The 16,329-nt window shown below is 50.8% G+C and overlaps 1 protein-coding gene across 14 annotated transcripts in view; it reads right to left on the bottom strand.

Annotated features, from left to right (window-relative positions):
* Positions 1 to 7,431, bottom strand: part of LOC144937827 (formin-binding protein 1-like) — a 70,115-nt gene extending 62,684 nt beyond the window's left edge. For all 14 annotated transcript variants that reach the window (XM_078865331.1, XM_078865317.1, XM_078865318.1 and 11 more), the window contains exon 1: positions 7,255 to 7,431. In XM_078865331.1, coding sequence (XP_078721457.1) covers positions 7,255 to 7,278 — 24 coding nt within the window. In that variant the 5' untranslated portion in view covers positions 7,279 to 7,431. The remainder of the gene's footprint in view (positions 1 to 7,254) is intronic.
* Between the last annotated feature and the right edge of the window lie 8,898 nt (positions 7,432 to 16,329).

The following is a 16,329-nucleotide window of genomic DNA, read 5'->3' as shown; positions in this document are numbered from 1 at the left end:
GTTGCCTTTTTTTAAAAATGAAACCAAGAGGCGGACGAGAGGAAGTTTGGAGTGCTTTTAGAAAGCTGCACTTAATAATGAAAAGTAACAAAGCAACGTGCCAGAAGAAGTCAGTTGTGTTCTCTCTTATCAGTACACACTGCACCGCGGAGACATACGGATCAGAAACAGGGTCGCTAGGAGATAAAAAAAAACACTTCAGAAAAGAAACTGAAAAGAAGCATTGCACCGAGACTGAAAGAGGAACACATCGATTAGAGACTATACACTGGTTGCTGACATCATTGAAAAATCATAGAAAAATAAACAGTGGGCATTGCCAGTGGAAGATGGTCAAGAATAATGGCGGAATGGAATGCATCCAAGAGGATGTCCAGCAAGGTGAAAAAGCGAGGAAATCAGCAGGCGTGCTGGTGGTGCTTGATGGATTATTGCATCGCAGGATCATGAAAGATCATGGCAGCTTCGCGAGGCCTTACTCCAGCAGAGGACTGAAGATGGTTGATGATGATACGTCGCCTTGCTGGACACATTTGATAAGATGTCCGAGGAGTGCGAGGCCCGAATCATACCACAGGCATTACTCTCAGTGAAGCATAATGAGTGTCGCGTGACACAGCTGGTTACATTTAATGCTATGGATTTTTTTCTTGTGTGATGTCAGTGGTGACCCGGCTAAGACTGTCCACTTGCAACACATGAGAACCCAGTTTAATCACAGGCAGGTGCCTGGATCTTAACCCAGATCCTCTGGAGGTCAGAGCCTCAGGAGGCCTTGGCCTCGGTGCTCAACGTTCTGACCTCTGAACCAACCGGCTACTTTCCAAACCTAAGCTTTTAAATTCTCAGAGTTTTTTTCCAACCAGATACAGACAACCAGGCAGCCCTCACACTCCCCTCCCCAAAACTGGGATCATCCCTCACGACGCCGAGCCAAGGCCAGCAACGCACACATAAATAGACGCCCCGCGCTCACCCAAACGGACGTTTGGAAAGGCGCTGCGGGTTGTACGCGTACAGTATTTTTAGCCCCCGAAGGGATGCACGTCAAGAAGTAAAATGATTTCCAGAGTCCTGGCGGCACAACGGCTTTGCCAGATTGGCCTTTCCGAAGTCTTGGCCACCAAACAGCTTTGCCAGGTTGGCACACGAAGCACGATCCGGCGTAAACTGCATCAGGAACCATTTTATCACGTGGCGTCACCCCCCCCCCCCGCCATTTTCATAATTACCGGGGGAAAAAAGTGTCATTTGTCAATTAAGGAGAATAACCAGCACTTGTCGCAAGACGTGGGGGAAAGGGCCCCATCAGCATGTTTTTAGGTGTAGCAATCAACAGAGTAGTCGCAGGTTTTTTTTCCTCCTCCCTTTGTTTGAGGTCTGCACAAAATAATAATTTGCACCAATGGGTTCTCATCTGCTTTGAACAACAGAACTGACTACCTGCCTTCATCTACCAGACTTAGCAGTGAATGGCAAGAGGTGTCGCACATCGTGGAGTGCATGGGGATGATGTCACCACACGTGGTAATAATGTAAAGTGAAGGGGGTGATGTCACATAAGGTAATTGGTGTTGATGTATATCGAAGGGGGGTGGGGGGTGAAAGGGATGATGTCATACGTGGTAAGGTTGGAGGCGTAATGGTGATGTATAGTGAAGGGGGTGATGTCACACACATTGTAAGACTGGCTGTTTTGTTGATATATAGTGACGTTTATAATGTTGCACATGGTGCAGATAAGACTGCTGTTGATCTACAGTGAAATCTATGATGTTACACGTGACATGCTTGGGAGTGCAGTGTTGGTGAATAGCGGAGGGGATGACGTCTGCACGTAGATGGGATGGACTGTGCTGGCAGTGGCGTGTCTGGCCTGGTAGGCTGGGGACTATAATATTGATGTCTGGCAAAGCTTGCGATGTTACTCACAGTACAGGCTAGCTGCAGTGACGATGTGTAGTGACGACGGGAGATGTAATGCGTGATAAGTGCATGGGGCGGGGGTGGAGTGACGTTATACATAGGATCCGGTTGTACATGGTGGTCCAGATGTATTGTGACCCCTCCCAATTAACTGACCCCTAACATTGTTTTTCCTTTGCATACATGTATTCTTTTCTGTTTTAAATAAACCTTTCGTTAAAAAAAATGTTAAGTATTAGATAATAAATTGGGGGGTCACAAGACATCTGGACCAGGCTGTACTGAACGGTCGATGTGTTGTGCATGGGGGTAATATTGCACGCGGTGGGGCTGGCCTGCGCTGCTAGTGCTGGGGGGGGGTGGCTGAGACCGTAGTGCCCTGGAGTGACGGGAAAAGCGACGGCTATCACCCACATCCCGAGCGCCGCCGCCGCCGTCACTGCGCACGCTCCAGACACACCCTCTTATCTCTCGTCTCGAGCTGTGAATGCGCTTTTGCGGCCGGGCCACTCACACGCGCTCACACTGCCAACTCACGGACACACTCGAGTCACCATAACCCGAGCTCACACTCACGCGCACAATTACACAGGACAGAGACTTTAACAGACTGTTGAGGCAAGGGCTGTTATCGAGCACGTTTGAATCTGGATTGAAAACTAATTTCTTCAGAGGAAGCTTTTCTGTGTTGAGTTTGTCCTTGGCCACGCACCTCCAGGTGAACGCGGTTGGGTACGTACGGTGCGAAAGAAGTGCAACATGCATACGAGCACCTATGACTGCCGCAATAGTACAGGTGGTGCTGGGTGACCATTAACCACGTCTGGCCACCATTGTCTTCCCAATTATGATGTTTACACATCGCAAGCGTGTACTCGCTTCAGGCTGAGTTGCCCCAGGACCGATTAAAATGTGCCACCTTTGACGATTACATATGTAGACTCACTCTCAGGCGCCACACACCCTAATCCAGAAAGACATATGCAAACTCTCTTACAGACACACTCCGGTGTTCTAATCCTACCCCGAACAAACGTAGAAACTCACAGACACTCACTAACAAGCCCCCAATCTTAACCAACACATTAAACACACGTTGTTCATGAACACAGTGGGGAGATCGCTCACCCTCCAATGCTACCCCAATTTAAAACTCACTTCCCCCAGCAGTATGTGCGCTTTCGACTGATTCCCTGCCCCCGTTGCAATCTAAGATGAAGAACTTCCCTTTGACTCACTCACTATGACCGGCCGCTTCTCTATTTCCACTGCATTCGCCAACTGTTTTTTGTACAGCATCTCAATGCTATATAAATCCGCGTTGTATTTTACTGGACAAACATAGACCCTTCAGGACGGTCGCTTTTGTTGCGATCGAAACGTCGTAGTTATTTTTATTTTATTATTTTTGAACCTATCTACGTGACTTTACCGAAAGACCCAAATATATATGAATCCATGCAGTCACGAAAGCTTTAAATCGAAATTCAACCTTGGCATGTTTACCGGGCAATTCGCTTACGCACAAAGAGAAAGCTCCCCTGTATAGCCTTAACAGACCTGCAGGGGCAAGTGCTGTTGAGAGAACACACTTAAGTTTATTATGCACACACTCATATTTTGCTCAACGATTTCCCAATAATTGCGAAAGCTTCAAGTCAAGATTTCTCACGTAAAAAACACACGTACATTCACGTATTATAGAAACAAACACGAATAAACGCGTCCACAACAATAACCCTCAATCACTCACTAAAATACACACACACTGACTCCCATTAGTCTTTGCAGACCATCGGGACCAGTGCATTAAGGCCGGACTGGCACACAAAGGGGGGTTGGTGTGGTCAGAGCCACGCCCTTACTCACACAGATGCACACATACTCGTACACCTACACTCACATACATTTAGTCACCCAACATAGTATCTGTTGGCGAGCACCTATTAGGGCTGGCATGGCACGCGAGGATGGGGGTGGGGGAGGGTGATCAGCACCCTCCCCCACGCCCATCTCTCTCGCACACATTCCTGCAAAGACAAAGATGCCCCGTATAGCCTTTCACAGAATATTGGTGCAAGTGCTGATAGCGAGTAGGACCTATGGAGGCCGGAAACGTACAAAACGGGGTGAGTGGCTAACACCACGCCCGACCGCCTTTATCTCCCCCAGTGGCGATGTTTGCACACCACACGAGGTGCTCATTTGAGGCTGAGTCGACCTAGAGGAGGCCCAGGACCGGTTCAGATAATCGTCACCGGTGTTAGCTGTGACCGAGAATCGAACTCGGGTGGCCGGGTTCGTAGCGCAGCGCGCTTACTGCTATGCCACCGCTCCCCACAAATGCCTGCATGCATACACGTGCCTACAAAAAGACAAAGATCCCCCATGTAGCCTTAACAGACTGTAGGGGCAAGTGCTGTTAGCGAGCACCTATGAAGGCCGGCACGGCACACGAGGGGGTGGGTGGCCAACACCACGCCCGGCCGCCTTTGTCTCCCCAGTGGCGGTGTTGACACATCGCACCAGGTACTCATTTGAGGCTGAGTCGACCTAGGGGAGGCCCAGGCCCGGTTCAGATAATCGTCACTGGTGTTGGCCGTGAACGGGAGTCGAACCCGGGTCGCCAGGTTTGTAGCGCAGCGCGCTAACTGCTACACTACCGTTGCCCACGTGCCTGCATACACACACACACATCTACACACCCATCTACTCACTCAGACACTCACATACACTGAGCCATCCGATCGTAGTGTATGCAGGCGACAGTTGCCAAATATACACTGCCACTGCCAGCCTAAAGTGGCACTCTGGGGGATTAACATGGCACAACTTCCCGTTTCCAAGGATCACCATCATCACCAGCCACAATCTCTTCAAAGCCATCTCTCGTGGTCCTGCAACGCAACACTCTATGAAGCACCTGCCACACAAGCCCATTTCACTGCTCCACCAACGTGGAAAATCGCACGACCCACGTAGGCAGTCCTCTCTCATGGCTGTGGCTCATTCATTGGACTCACAAGGGCCACTGTGGCTCAACATAAATGAAGCTACGAACATTCTGGGAGACCACCGGGTCACATGGGGAGCTGGCAGCTCCTCCCGTCAGCCCCGCCCACTTTCACACAGCCACTCCCACTCAGTCACTACCCCAGCCCATACAGTGAGCGCCTCTGGTCATTGCCCCTCTCCTAATGCTCAGAGCCCCCCACCTCCTCTGCTAACCCCCCCCCCCACTACTCAGGTAGCCCCCCCCCCACTACTCAGGCAGCCCCCCCCCACTACTCAGGTAGCCCCCCCCCCACTACTCAGGTAGCCCCCCCTTCACTACCCAAGTAGCCCCCCCCCACTACTCAAGTAGCCCCCCCCCACTACTCAGGTAGCCCCCCCCCCCAATACTCAAGTAGCCCCGTCCTTTGCCCTAAACACGAGTGGAGCCGTGAACCCTAGAACATATTTAAACGACGGACAAAATCCCACTCTTTTTCTTTTGTAAAAAAAAAACCACTCGAGACTCTCCTTGCAAAAACTTCGGACGTCTGCGAGCTTTGAACATCAAACGCGAATCTGGGTGCTCCTGGAGGGCTCTTCGCTATAAAAGTCTTGGCGACCCAGCAGCGATTGTTTGATGGGCCACACCCTGCTGATGACACGCAAGGAAAACTGGAAAAGGGCTCCAGGATTTGTCCGTTTCAACTTGAAAACATTGTTTGGAAAACGTTGGTGAAATAAGCCCTTCTCGGGGCTGATGGACTACAATGTTATGCTACTTGAGGTTGTTTTCTTAGGGGGGGGGGGGGGTGTTAAATACGTTTGAGTGGGTGATGCAGTGGCGTGCTATCGCAACTGTGCTTATGGACCAACCTGACATCCGGAGTTTGATCCTTGGCCACGGCAAACGTCAGCGACAAGTGATATCTGAACCCGGCCTGTTCCACCTCCTCCCTCACCAAGCTAAGTATGGTCCCAAAAAATTCCAACGGGGGGTGGGGGGGGGCTGCATCTAGCAGTGGATTAACGAAGGGCTGCATGTGAAACACACTCGATTGCTTGCCCTGTGCTCTCATGTGATCTGGCTGTCTGTGAGTTCATTCTCCAACACAAGCTGCTGTTGGATGCTCACTATCGTACGTAAAAAATAATTCGCTTTGCCCTTTCGTCGCTGCTTGCGATTTATTGCAGACTATACACGAACGTGGTGGAAACTCCACTGACAAAGGAAACACAGCAACACTTCTTCTTAACGACACCTTATTGAGAGCTATACGAATTTGCAGAGACCGTCGTCCAATTTGTACGTTACCAACATAGAAAGCTGACACTCTCTTATCCACTCACTACACACAATAATCTGAACATAAACAAACCCTGGAAATAATGAGAGTATTTAATAAAGAGACCAATTAGTTCAAAAGGTCGCGAGGGCTTTGTACACAAACATTACGCACTGCATACAGAGTAATACAATACGGTAACTTTAACATTGAATACCGATACGGACGATAGTGACTGGATTGAATCATGTGAGATTATGATGATGTTCTAACAGGACTACTACCTACATTTAATATCAGAATCTGAATCTCTATTTTGACTGGAGGAATCCGATATATTTTTTGTTGTTGTTAATAGAATGTTACGCTAGAAGGATGGATCAGTTTCACTCATCAATGCTGGGTCTGCCTAATGTTATATCTTGCTCAAAGTTTCGCGCCAAACACTTACAAGTACATATAGGATTCTCATAATCAGTAAAGCCAATATAAAGGCAGCGAAGCCCGTTTCTGATTAGCATCGGCCACGATCGATCCACTGCTGGATAAAGTATGCAAACGCAATGTTGCGCATATCGCCAACGCGTCTCAAACCAGACGTATAAGTCAGCTGAAAACCACCCCTCTCACACACAGGGCGGGAGCCAGACCGACAGAGTAACAGCAATAGCGTATACACACAAATGTACAATAGAGCATTCAATATGACGCTGCGTGCCATTGTTAAACAACGCGCTACGCTTGTTCCAACATCGTTACTGCTCCATACCGTTATCTATCATCACGAGTCATGGTCAATCCACTGCTCGATGAAGGCCTCCGCAAGCCGCGGTGTCACCTCTTCACAATCCTACGAAATGATAATCCACCTAGCACCTGATAAATGCATTAAAACAATTTACACGGTATGCAACATTTTTGTAAAATAAATATATTTTTTTTACCTAGCTAGGCCTCAGCCTACGGCCTTGCCTGATCTCACAGCCACTCTTGACAAGCTCGAAGCCCGGCCTGTAATCATCCACACCAGACCCCCCTCACCAAAACTCACCCAGAGATCCACACCCCAGCTCATGTTCACGCCGGCCCGGCCAGCAGCAGGGTGCGTTGCTATCGTTGTTGTTCTTGATTGTGTTGTTGTTTTTTGTTGTTGTCGTTGTTGTTGTTTGACGCTGAAATAACGGAGCCGCTGGCAGCGAAGACCCCCGCGCCTCGAGACTCCGCCCGTTGTGACGGCTGCGTTATGACGTCACAGGACTCGTACGTCAGAACGTTCGTACGGAGCCTGTGACGTAGCCACGCTCTGTGCTCCGCCCGACGTCATAGCACAACGTCATCGTCGCCGTATCTCTGCAGTGACATCATTCCGCGCGCGCACTCACATAAAAAATTACATGAGTGCGTGATGATGTCATCACGCAGGCTACGCTCTCTTACGGCGCGCCAGTGACGTCATCACGTTCGCAGGTCTGGAAATACGGGGCGCAGCGCGGTGACATCATCGGCGCGATGACGTCCTCAGGTAAACGTAATCCGATTGCGTGATGACGATCTTTCTGTAATACCAACGCATACGTCATCACAAAGATAAACAAAGACCGTGGCCTATTGTGACGTCACGATCCCGAAACTCAAGTAAAGGCGTAACGATTCGACGATAATCCCCGCGCTTTTTCGTTACAACGAATCGATTAATCAAACTAGGACTGTATTGTTATTTGCCTTTACAATGACTAATCGTGGCTGAACGTTTCCCGTGCGCCAAAGACATTGCCAGGCGTGCGGAATCAGCAATCGTCGATGATTTCGTGAAACGCCTGCAGCGTATTCATCGTCACGTGACGCTCCCCCGCCCCCCGCCCCCCGCACGTAACGGCCTGCAAACCCGCCAGTGATGTCATCGCGTACGCTAATTGTGGGCGACGTCGGCGTGAGAGCCGCGCGCGTGACGTCACCACGCACGCGCGCGTGACGTCACCGCGCACGCTCGCGCTTGTGGCAATTGTTAGGTTAACAATTTTGGACAACGCGTGGCGCTTGCTTGCACGTTAAATGAGCCGTGAAACGAGGTGGACGAATATACAACGCAGGGAAAGTTACTGTCACTTTAGATTCTATAACACTCCGTGTTCGTGACGCGCTACTCAGTGCGGTGCTCTGCTGCCCTCTGTTGGTCACAGGACTCGTACGTCAGAACGTTCGTACGGAGCCTGTGACGTAGCCACGCTCTGTGCTCCGCCCGACGTCATAGCACAACGTCATCGTCGCCGTCTCTGCAGTGACATCATTACGCGCGCGCGCACTCACGTAAACAATTACATGAGCGCGTGAAGATGTCATCACGCAGGCTACGCTCTCTTACGGCGCCAGTGACGTCATTACGTTCGTAGGTCAGTGAATACGGGGCGCTGCGCGGTGACATCAATGGCGCGATGACGTATTCAGGTAAACGTAATCCGATTGCGTGATGACGATTATCTGTATTATCAACCTCGAGAGACGTTGAACTTCTTTCGCACCGCACGTAGCCGACCGCGCGCATCGGAGGTGCGGTGGAAGGACAGCAAACTCAACACACGCAAATAAGTTCTAAAGAAATGAGTTTCCAATCCTGATTTAAAAGTGCAGAGCTCCCAGTGGCTTTCCTGATATCGGAAGAACGATGTCTCTCATTCGGCCCATGAGCCCAGGCAGTTCGCGTGCGGGGAACCACACGAGGTGGCATCAATCTCGCGGTTACAGCTCCTTCATGCGGTCAGTAACACGGAATCACGTGACGATCGCCACGTGACATGAGCCGCGTGATCAGGACATTCACTCTCATCGGCCGTCTAAATAGATCGGCTCGAGTTTGGCCGCTTTGGGGCCGTCCATAAATGACGTCACGCATCTTGGGGGGAGGGGGCAGACATTTGTGACGATGTGTGACGGGGGGGGTGGGTGAGAAATGTGACGCCACGTCAAAATGCGCAACTTTAAATGAATATAGACAACACGTTCTACTTAATTAAATAGACTTTGTAATAAATGTTTTCTCCTACAACATCAGAGTGCAGCGCAATACAATAACAATAGTTTAAAGCGACTTGAAGCATCTTTTATTTGGGGGGGGGGGGGGGAGCAGAGCTTTGTGACGTCACATTTGAGTGGGGTCTGACTTTTTGTGACGCCGTGTGACGAAAGGGGAGGGGGGGTCAAAAATCGTCCAAAATCGCGTGACGTCATTTATGGACGGCCCCTTTAGGCGATGCCGGTTTCTGCTCGAACTCCTCGTGACGAATTTGCGACCGTGGCTTTGTTTGGCGAACGCGACGAGAGGGAATGTGTGCGGCATTGCAACCGGTTCGCAACAACGGAGCAGATAGACATCTTGGCAAGCAGAAGCAACCAAAACAACCACGTTACAGACAGGAACACAAAACAATCGAGAAGGTGGCGGAAACACAAATCGATATTGAGTGAAATAGATTTCCCGTCGAAAAAGAAGTTGACTCGGACACATTTTAACAAACAATTTGTATTCAAATTAAGTTGCGGAAACACCAACATGTCGATTTGGGGCGACTGTTTCACTCGGTGATGTCGGGACTTGCCTGTTATAGCAGTGCAGTGCCGGCCGTCATGGACTCGTGTTGTTGTTGTTAGAAACACGAAGTCTGTGCTGCACTCACTCACCCACCCACTCACCAACTCACTCACCCACTCACTCACCCACTCATTCACCTACTCACCCAACTCACTCACCCAACTCACCCGCCTCACTCGCCCAACTCACCCACCTCACTCACCCAACTCACTCACTCGCCCAACTCACTCAATCACCCACTCACTCACCCACTCACTCGCAGAACTCACTCACTCACCCACTCATTCACTCACCCACTCATTCACCCACCACCTCACTCACCCAACTCACCCACCTCACTCACCCAACCAACTCACTCACTCAACTCACTCACTCACCCACTCACTCACCCACTCACTCACCCACTCACTCACCTACTCACTCACTCACCCACTCACTCACTCACCCACTCACTCACTCAATAATTCACCGGTTCACTCCGCAACCCACACCCACTCCCCCTCGCACCTCCGATTAGCACGGCTTGCTACCTAGGGTACGAAAGAAGTTCAACATACACTCACTCACCCAACTCACCCAACTCACCCACCCCCTCACTCACCCCACTCACTCACCCACTCACTCACTGACCCACTCATCCACTCACTCACCTACCCACTCATTCATGCCTTCACCCACTCACCAACCACTCAATCTGCCACTCCGCTGCTGGATGAGGGCCTCCCCATGCCGTGCGGGTCTTGTATTTGGTAGCGCACCACAAATTACTATTTGTCATTTATTTAATCCCCTTTTGTGATGCACATGAAGAACTCGCATCAATAACGGGCCAGTTGTAGTTCATTATCACGGCCCACATCACTGCAGCGCGACTTTCACGATTGACCTCGCCATATAATAACATATTGATGAGCTCTCTCCATTGCATATCGAACTCGCAACGTGGGTGGGGGGTAGGGGGTGGGTGGGGGGAGCGGTGGCGCAGTGGTTAGCGCATTACTCAAAATTAACCCCGGCGATCCGAGTTCCGATTCGCCGATCACGGTTAACGTCAGTGGCGAGTGGACACCTGCCCTGCGAAGCTATATAAACCTGGTGGCATTGTAAACTGCATTGTAGATGCAGCGTCAGTACACGGCGAGATTTCGGAATCGTTTGGCAGTGGCTACACCAAGCTGATGAAACCCTGGGATTCGAGACCGCTTCAGACTGCGCGCGCTTCAACAAATGCTGCCGGGAGACATTGGTCTAGAAGACCCCGAGGCTGATAGGCGTGTTTTTTGTTGTTGTTGTTGTCAATAATTTCAATTTACACGGGTGATTTTAAATTTTGATTTAAAGCATTCGTGACTGAAGGGATTCATATTCTTGGTTCTTTCGGTAAAGTCACGTAGAAGGGAAATAATAAAATGATATAAATATAAAACAATAAAAATTCTCACGACGTTTCGACTGCAACACAAGCAATCATCATCAGGTGTGAAATCCACAGCAAGAAAAAAAAACGGGTGATGTTTACCAGTCACAAGAGGGCGCTCACCGAAAACCTGAACAGTTCTCTCCCCGCGTCTCATCGTTGTGGTTGTTGTTTGACTTGCATCCCACTGGGATTTTTGCACAGCGTTGGTGTTATACGGTGCTTTTTTTTCTGGAAGACTTTGCAGTTTTTTCCTGGATTTTTCTGTTTGCGCATAGTCACTTTAAGATGTTTTCTTGTTCATGTTTTAGTTTTTTGTTTGTTGCGGTTGCACCCGATTCAAGAGCCGAATGGCTCACATGGCTATACCAAATAAATGAAACTGGAACTGAAATCGTCCTCCTCAACTCAACTCTGTTTTTCTTTTACCAGGTAAGGCCCACTGAGTTGTGAAAATATTTTTCTGAAGCGATCTGGCTATCGAAAATTATAGCTCAACGATGTGGCCCATCAAGTGGAAATGTGTAGCAGCCAACTACTCTAAACGCGTGATGTTGATTCTAAATATGGAGGAAAACACAGGAGGGCCCGGAAAAAAACCACGCGACTACGGGGAGAACACGCAAACTCCAAATATACAGCAGGCGTCAAGTTCGGAATCGAACCTATAACCTCCTGTATACCAGGCGAGGTCGTTAACATCCCATAGCCACCGCGGCTCCTCCTCCGTGTCCTCCTCTTCCCTGTGTCTCCTCCTGCTCCTCCCCCTCATCCCAAATTCCAAACCTTGAATCTCTCCACTGCGGTCGTCGGCAGATGGTGCCTGGTTTCCGTGTGTGCGCGTGCGTGCGCGTGCCGTGTGTTCATCTCTGTATGTACGTTAAGTGAATGTACGTCTGTGTGTTAACTTGAGAGTGTGTGTGTGTATGTATGGTTGTATCTGCGTGTGTTATGTGACTCTGTGTCGATGTCTGCAACTGCGTCTCTGTGGGCGACTGTGTCTCTGCGTGAATATAAATCTGCGTCACGGGGAGCGGTGGCGAGATGCGCCAGGAACCCTGCGACCCGAGTTCGATTCCCGCTCACGACCAAGTCACGATTATCTGAACCAATCCTGGGCCTCCCCTACGTCGATTGGGCCTCAAGTGCCTCGTGCAGTGTTTAACATCTACACTAGGGATACAAAGGCGGCTGGCCGTGGTGCTGACCACTTACCCCCCTCTCGTGTGTCGTGTCAGCCTTCGTAGGTGCTCGCTTCTAGCGCTTGCCCCAACAATCTGTTCGAGGCTAAACGAGGGGTCCGTGTCTCTCTGTGTTCGTCTGCGTCTGCCCGTGTGTGTACACTACATTGTTATCAATCTATCTCACCCCACTCTCCCCAACCTCCCTCCACTCTCCCGATCTCTCCCCAGTGCCCTCTAACTCTCGCTAAACAGTCCCGGGGGGGCGGAGAGGGTGTCCGTGAATGAGGCTGTGAATTAAAACAACACCTGCAGCTCTCGTGCCGCCTTTGTGACCGCTGGGCAGTTCTAACAATGCCTATTGTTCTCTTAATTAATCTCAATTAATCAACGGGTGTCCACACGCATAAATCAATATATAATTTAGTCTATCGCCCTCTTGGCTTTCCAGACCAACATTATTCAGCAGCAGCAGAATGTGTTTTTTTTTTAAAGCAAGCAAACACTCTGGACCGGCTTCCACCTTCTGGGTCTCATCAGTAGTCACTTTAAGATGTTTCTTGTTCATGTTTTTGTTTGTTGCGGTTGCACCCGAGTCAAAAGCCGCCTGGCTAAATGAAATGAAATGAGATAGGCCGATGGACTGAAGAATAAGTGTGTTGTCTGTGAAGACAGAAATTAGTACGGTTTCTTATTTTTTCCTTTCTAAATTTTTAAAAAATCGTTCTTCGACTCACCGGTGCGAAGTGAAACTCTAATAGCTGGCGAATTGTGAAATGCGCCAACACGTGACAATGCATTTCGATTTGGGCTGTGTTGGGTGGTGGAGGGGTCTTGACGACACAAAATGTGTTCGGATGATTCCATGCGTGACCTAACTCCAACATGCATTTACCTATCGCACGCTCTCACTATATTTTTTAGATATAGTGTATTTCTTTAAGTTTTGCTGGCTGGCTGCCTGGCTGGCTGGCTGGAGGGAAGGTCAGAGGGTCTGTCACGTCCAAACGACGTGTGGGATGCTGGCGAGTGTAGTTATCCCAACACTGCCAACGCGACACGTGCAACGAGTGGGAACCCACCAAACATTTCACCCTGGCAGTGCAAACATTCACGGCCTCCAACATTCGCCAGTGGATTGCCGACGATGATAATGATTCATGACGATGCTATTCTCATTGTGTTGGAGGTTCTAAATGGAACGTGGCAGGGCAAAGCGTTGTATATGTAAATCAGGAAGAGGAGCTTGTGATGGGTGTGACACGCGTGCAGCATGGTAGAGGGGGATAGGGTAAGCAACTTGGAGGTAGTGATGGGTGGGACACGTGTGCGGCATGGTGGAGAGTCGGGTGAACAATTTGGAGATTTAATGGGTGGGGCACGTGTGCAGGGAGGAGGAGCAGGGCCGGTAACCGATTCAGACACTGGAGTGGCACCCAGAAGTCGGTGACCGAGGGGGAAGAGAAGACCTAAAGCCAGATGGCGGTGGTGGTGATGAGGAGGAGGAGACTGTAACGAGTGGTCCCTGATGGCCGTGCAGTAACAAGGGGAAGAGCGCGCGCCAGATGGTGGGGCCATTGTCAGAGCAGCGCGCAGGTTAAGGCGTCGACTCTGTAACAGCTGCAGCATCGAGCTGAAGGAAGGAAGCGATGGTGATGTCTGGTGACATCACAAGCATTGGTCGTGATGCCCGATATGTCAAGGTCAACAGGTCATTACGGCCAATGCAGTTAATGCCACCACACTCGCCAATGTATGCAATGTATACTAAATTACTAACGTTTAACGAATTGCGCCATGAACCTGGTGAACAGAGTTCGATACCCTGGCCAAGACTAACATCGGTGGCGACCGATATCTGAACCGGTCCTGGACCCCTCCACCCACACCGCACTGACCAGCGGGGTGAAGTATGGTCCAAAAAAGTCCCACGGGGTGGCCTGCATCGAGCAGTGAATTCACGAAGGATGGAATATTCAACACCCAACTCACTTGCTTGTGTTGAGCTCTCGCCTGAACTGACTGCGCACAGTGCACGCGTGAGAGGAAGGTGGACTTGCAATGCAGAGGTCGACGCACGTTACTAAATGTGGAGGGGAAACAATCCGGAGAAATATCCACGCGACCACGGGGATAGCATACAAACTCCAAATATACAGCAGGCGTCACGGTCGGGATCGTGACCCACAGCCTCCCGTATGCCAGGCGAGGTAGTTAACATCTCCTAGCCACTGCGGCGCCCTCCAGGGAGAGGCGCTTCCTCGAACAAACCTCATGGGGAGAGGAGGGAGGCCCTTTCTAGCGGCAGTGGGGTGAGCAGGACATTGCAGGGCTGCGCCTTTCCCGAGGCCATCTGCTGACGGAATTGCAGACGAAGCAGGTATGTACGTTGGATTTCTTTCGCACCGTACGTAGGCCAACGGTGCTAGTCTGCGGTAGACTTGGTCTGCAGTAGACGAATGAGCCCCGGTGACAGGATGGCGAGTCTCTCTCTCTCAACCCCACCCCGCCATCATTTGTGTCATCTTCCCAATCACCTGGCGCTTAGGGCTGATTTACCTCGATAGCCCCGCGATCGTAATACGTCACCGGATCCTCATATCGATTACCATGGGCCCTGTATAATAATAACGATGATCATAATCCGTGCTCATTTATCAAACGGCTTACCGCACACACGTGTGTGTGTGTGTGTCTGAGTGTCGTGTTTAGATTCCTCTTGTTCTAGGCTCTTCGTTATCAACAGCCATGGTCACTCCACTGCTGGATGAATGTCTCCTGCCCGAGGCGCCGCCACACGCCCTCTCACGTCCCTGCGACGGAACAATCCACCCAGCACCTGCAGTGTAACTGACGCTCTTGCTGAGTCGGCACATGTTTTGTTTTGGGGGTTGTGAGTGTTTTGTGAGTGTGGTGTGTGAGTCCGTGGTTGAACCGCGTTGGATTGCGTGGAAGATACGGAGCGAATTTCCCTTCATGAGTACCAGACTTACATAATGGTGAGAATGAGAGTTGATGTCAAAAGGATGATGATGGGATGAGGAGGGTGATGGAAGGAGGATGGGAGGAGGATGATGGGATGAGGAGGGTGGTGGAAGGAGGATGGGGGGAGGAGAAGGGTGATGGCAGGAGGAAGAGGAGGATGATGGGAGGAGGATGATGGGAGGAAGGTGATGGTATGACAAGGAGAAGGATGGAAGGTGATGGGAAAAGCACGACGAGTTGATGGGAGGAGGAGGAGGAGAGGGTTCTGCTGTAGGCGACGCCGGCGACGAGCGAGAGAGCCAGGGCAAGACAACGAGACGCAAGATAAGCCACTCGTTAGGCTGCACGTGGGGGCCATTATCCCGCACAGAGCCCGATAAATCGTGGGTTCTGCCTAGAGGTAATCGCGCGGACAAAGTCGAGCCGCGCTCACAGAAAGGCGGCGGCGGCGGCCCGGGGTCGGGTTTCGCCGCCGCTCAGCGGAGAAAATTTCTCCTCGTTTTGTTTCGCGAGACGCGTCGGCGGTGAGACTTTTTTTTTGCTCGTGTGTGTGTGTTTTGTTTCCAGGAGCAAATTCGATCAACGTTAACCCCCCTCCCACGCCCCCCTCCCACCGTCTCTGCGTATCCCCTTTGTGGCGATTATCCACGGTTCAAGCTCCATCGCGCTTCTACAATGAGGGCGGCTGAGATTCCACCAGGCGAGCACACAAAAGCCCCCCCCCCCCCCCGTGCCCTCTCGCTCACCTGTGGCTCTGCGTCCTCCACGCTGCTGCCGGGGCTGCTGCCCACACAGGTACGGATACAAAACAAAAGACAAAGGTCCCCCCCCCCGTGTAACCTTCACACGTCTGTTAGGGGCAAGTGTTGTTAGCGAGCAGCACCTATGAAGGCCGGCGCGGCACACGCCCGGCCGTCTTTGTCTTCCCAGTGGCGATGTTTACACATCGCGCCAGGT

This window comes from Lampetra fluviatilis, chromosome 20 (assembly GCF_964198595.1).
Source record: "Lampetra fluviatilis chromosome 20, kcLamFluv1.1, whole genome shotgun sequence".
Taxonomy (NCBI): Eukaryota; Metazoa; Chordata; class Hyperoartia; order Petromyzontiformes; family Petromyzontidae; genus Lampetra; species Lampetra fluviatilis.
This window is presented reverse-complemented; position numbering and strand designations above follow the sequence as displayed.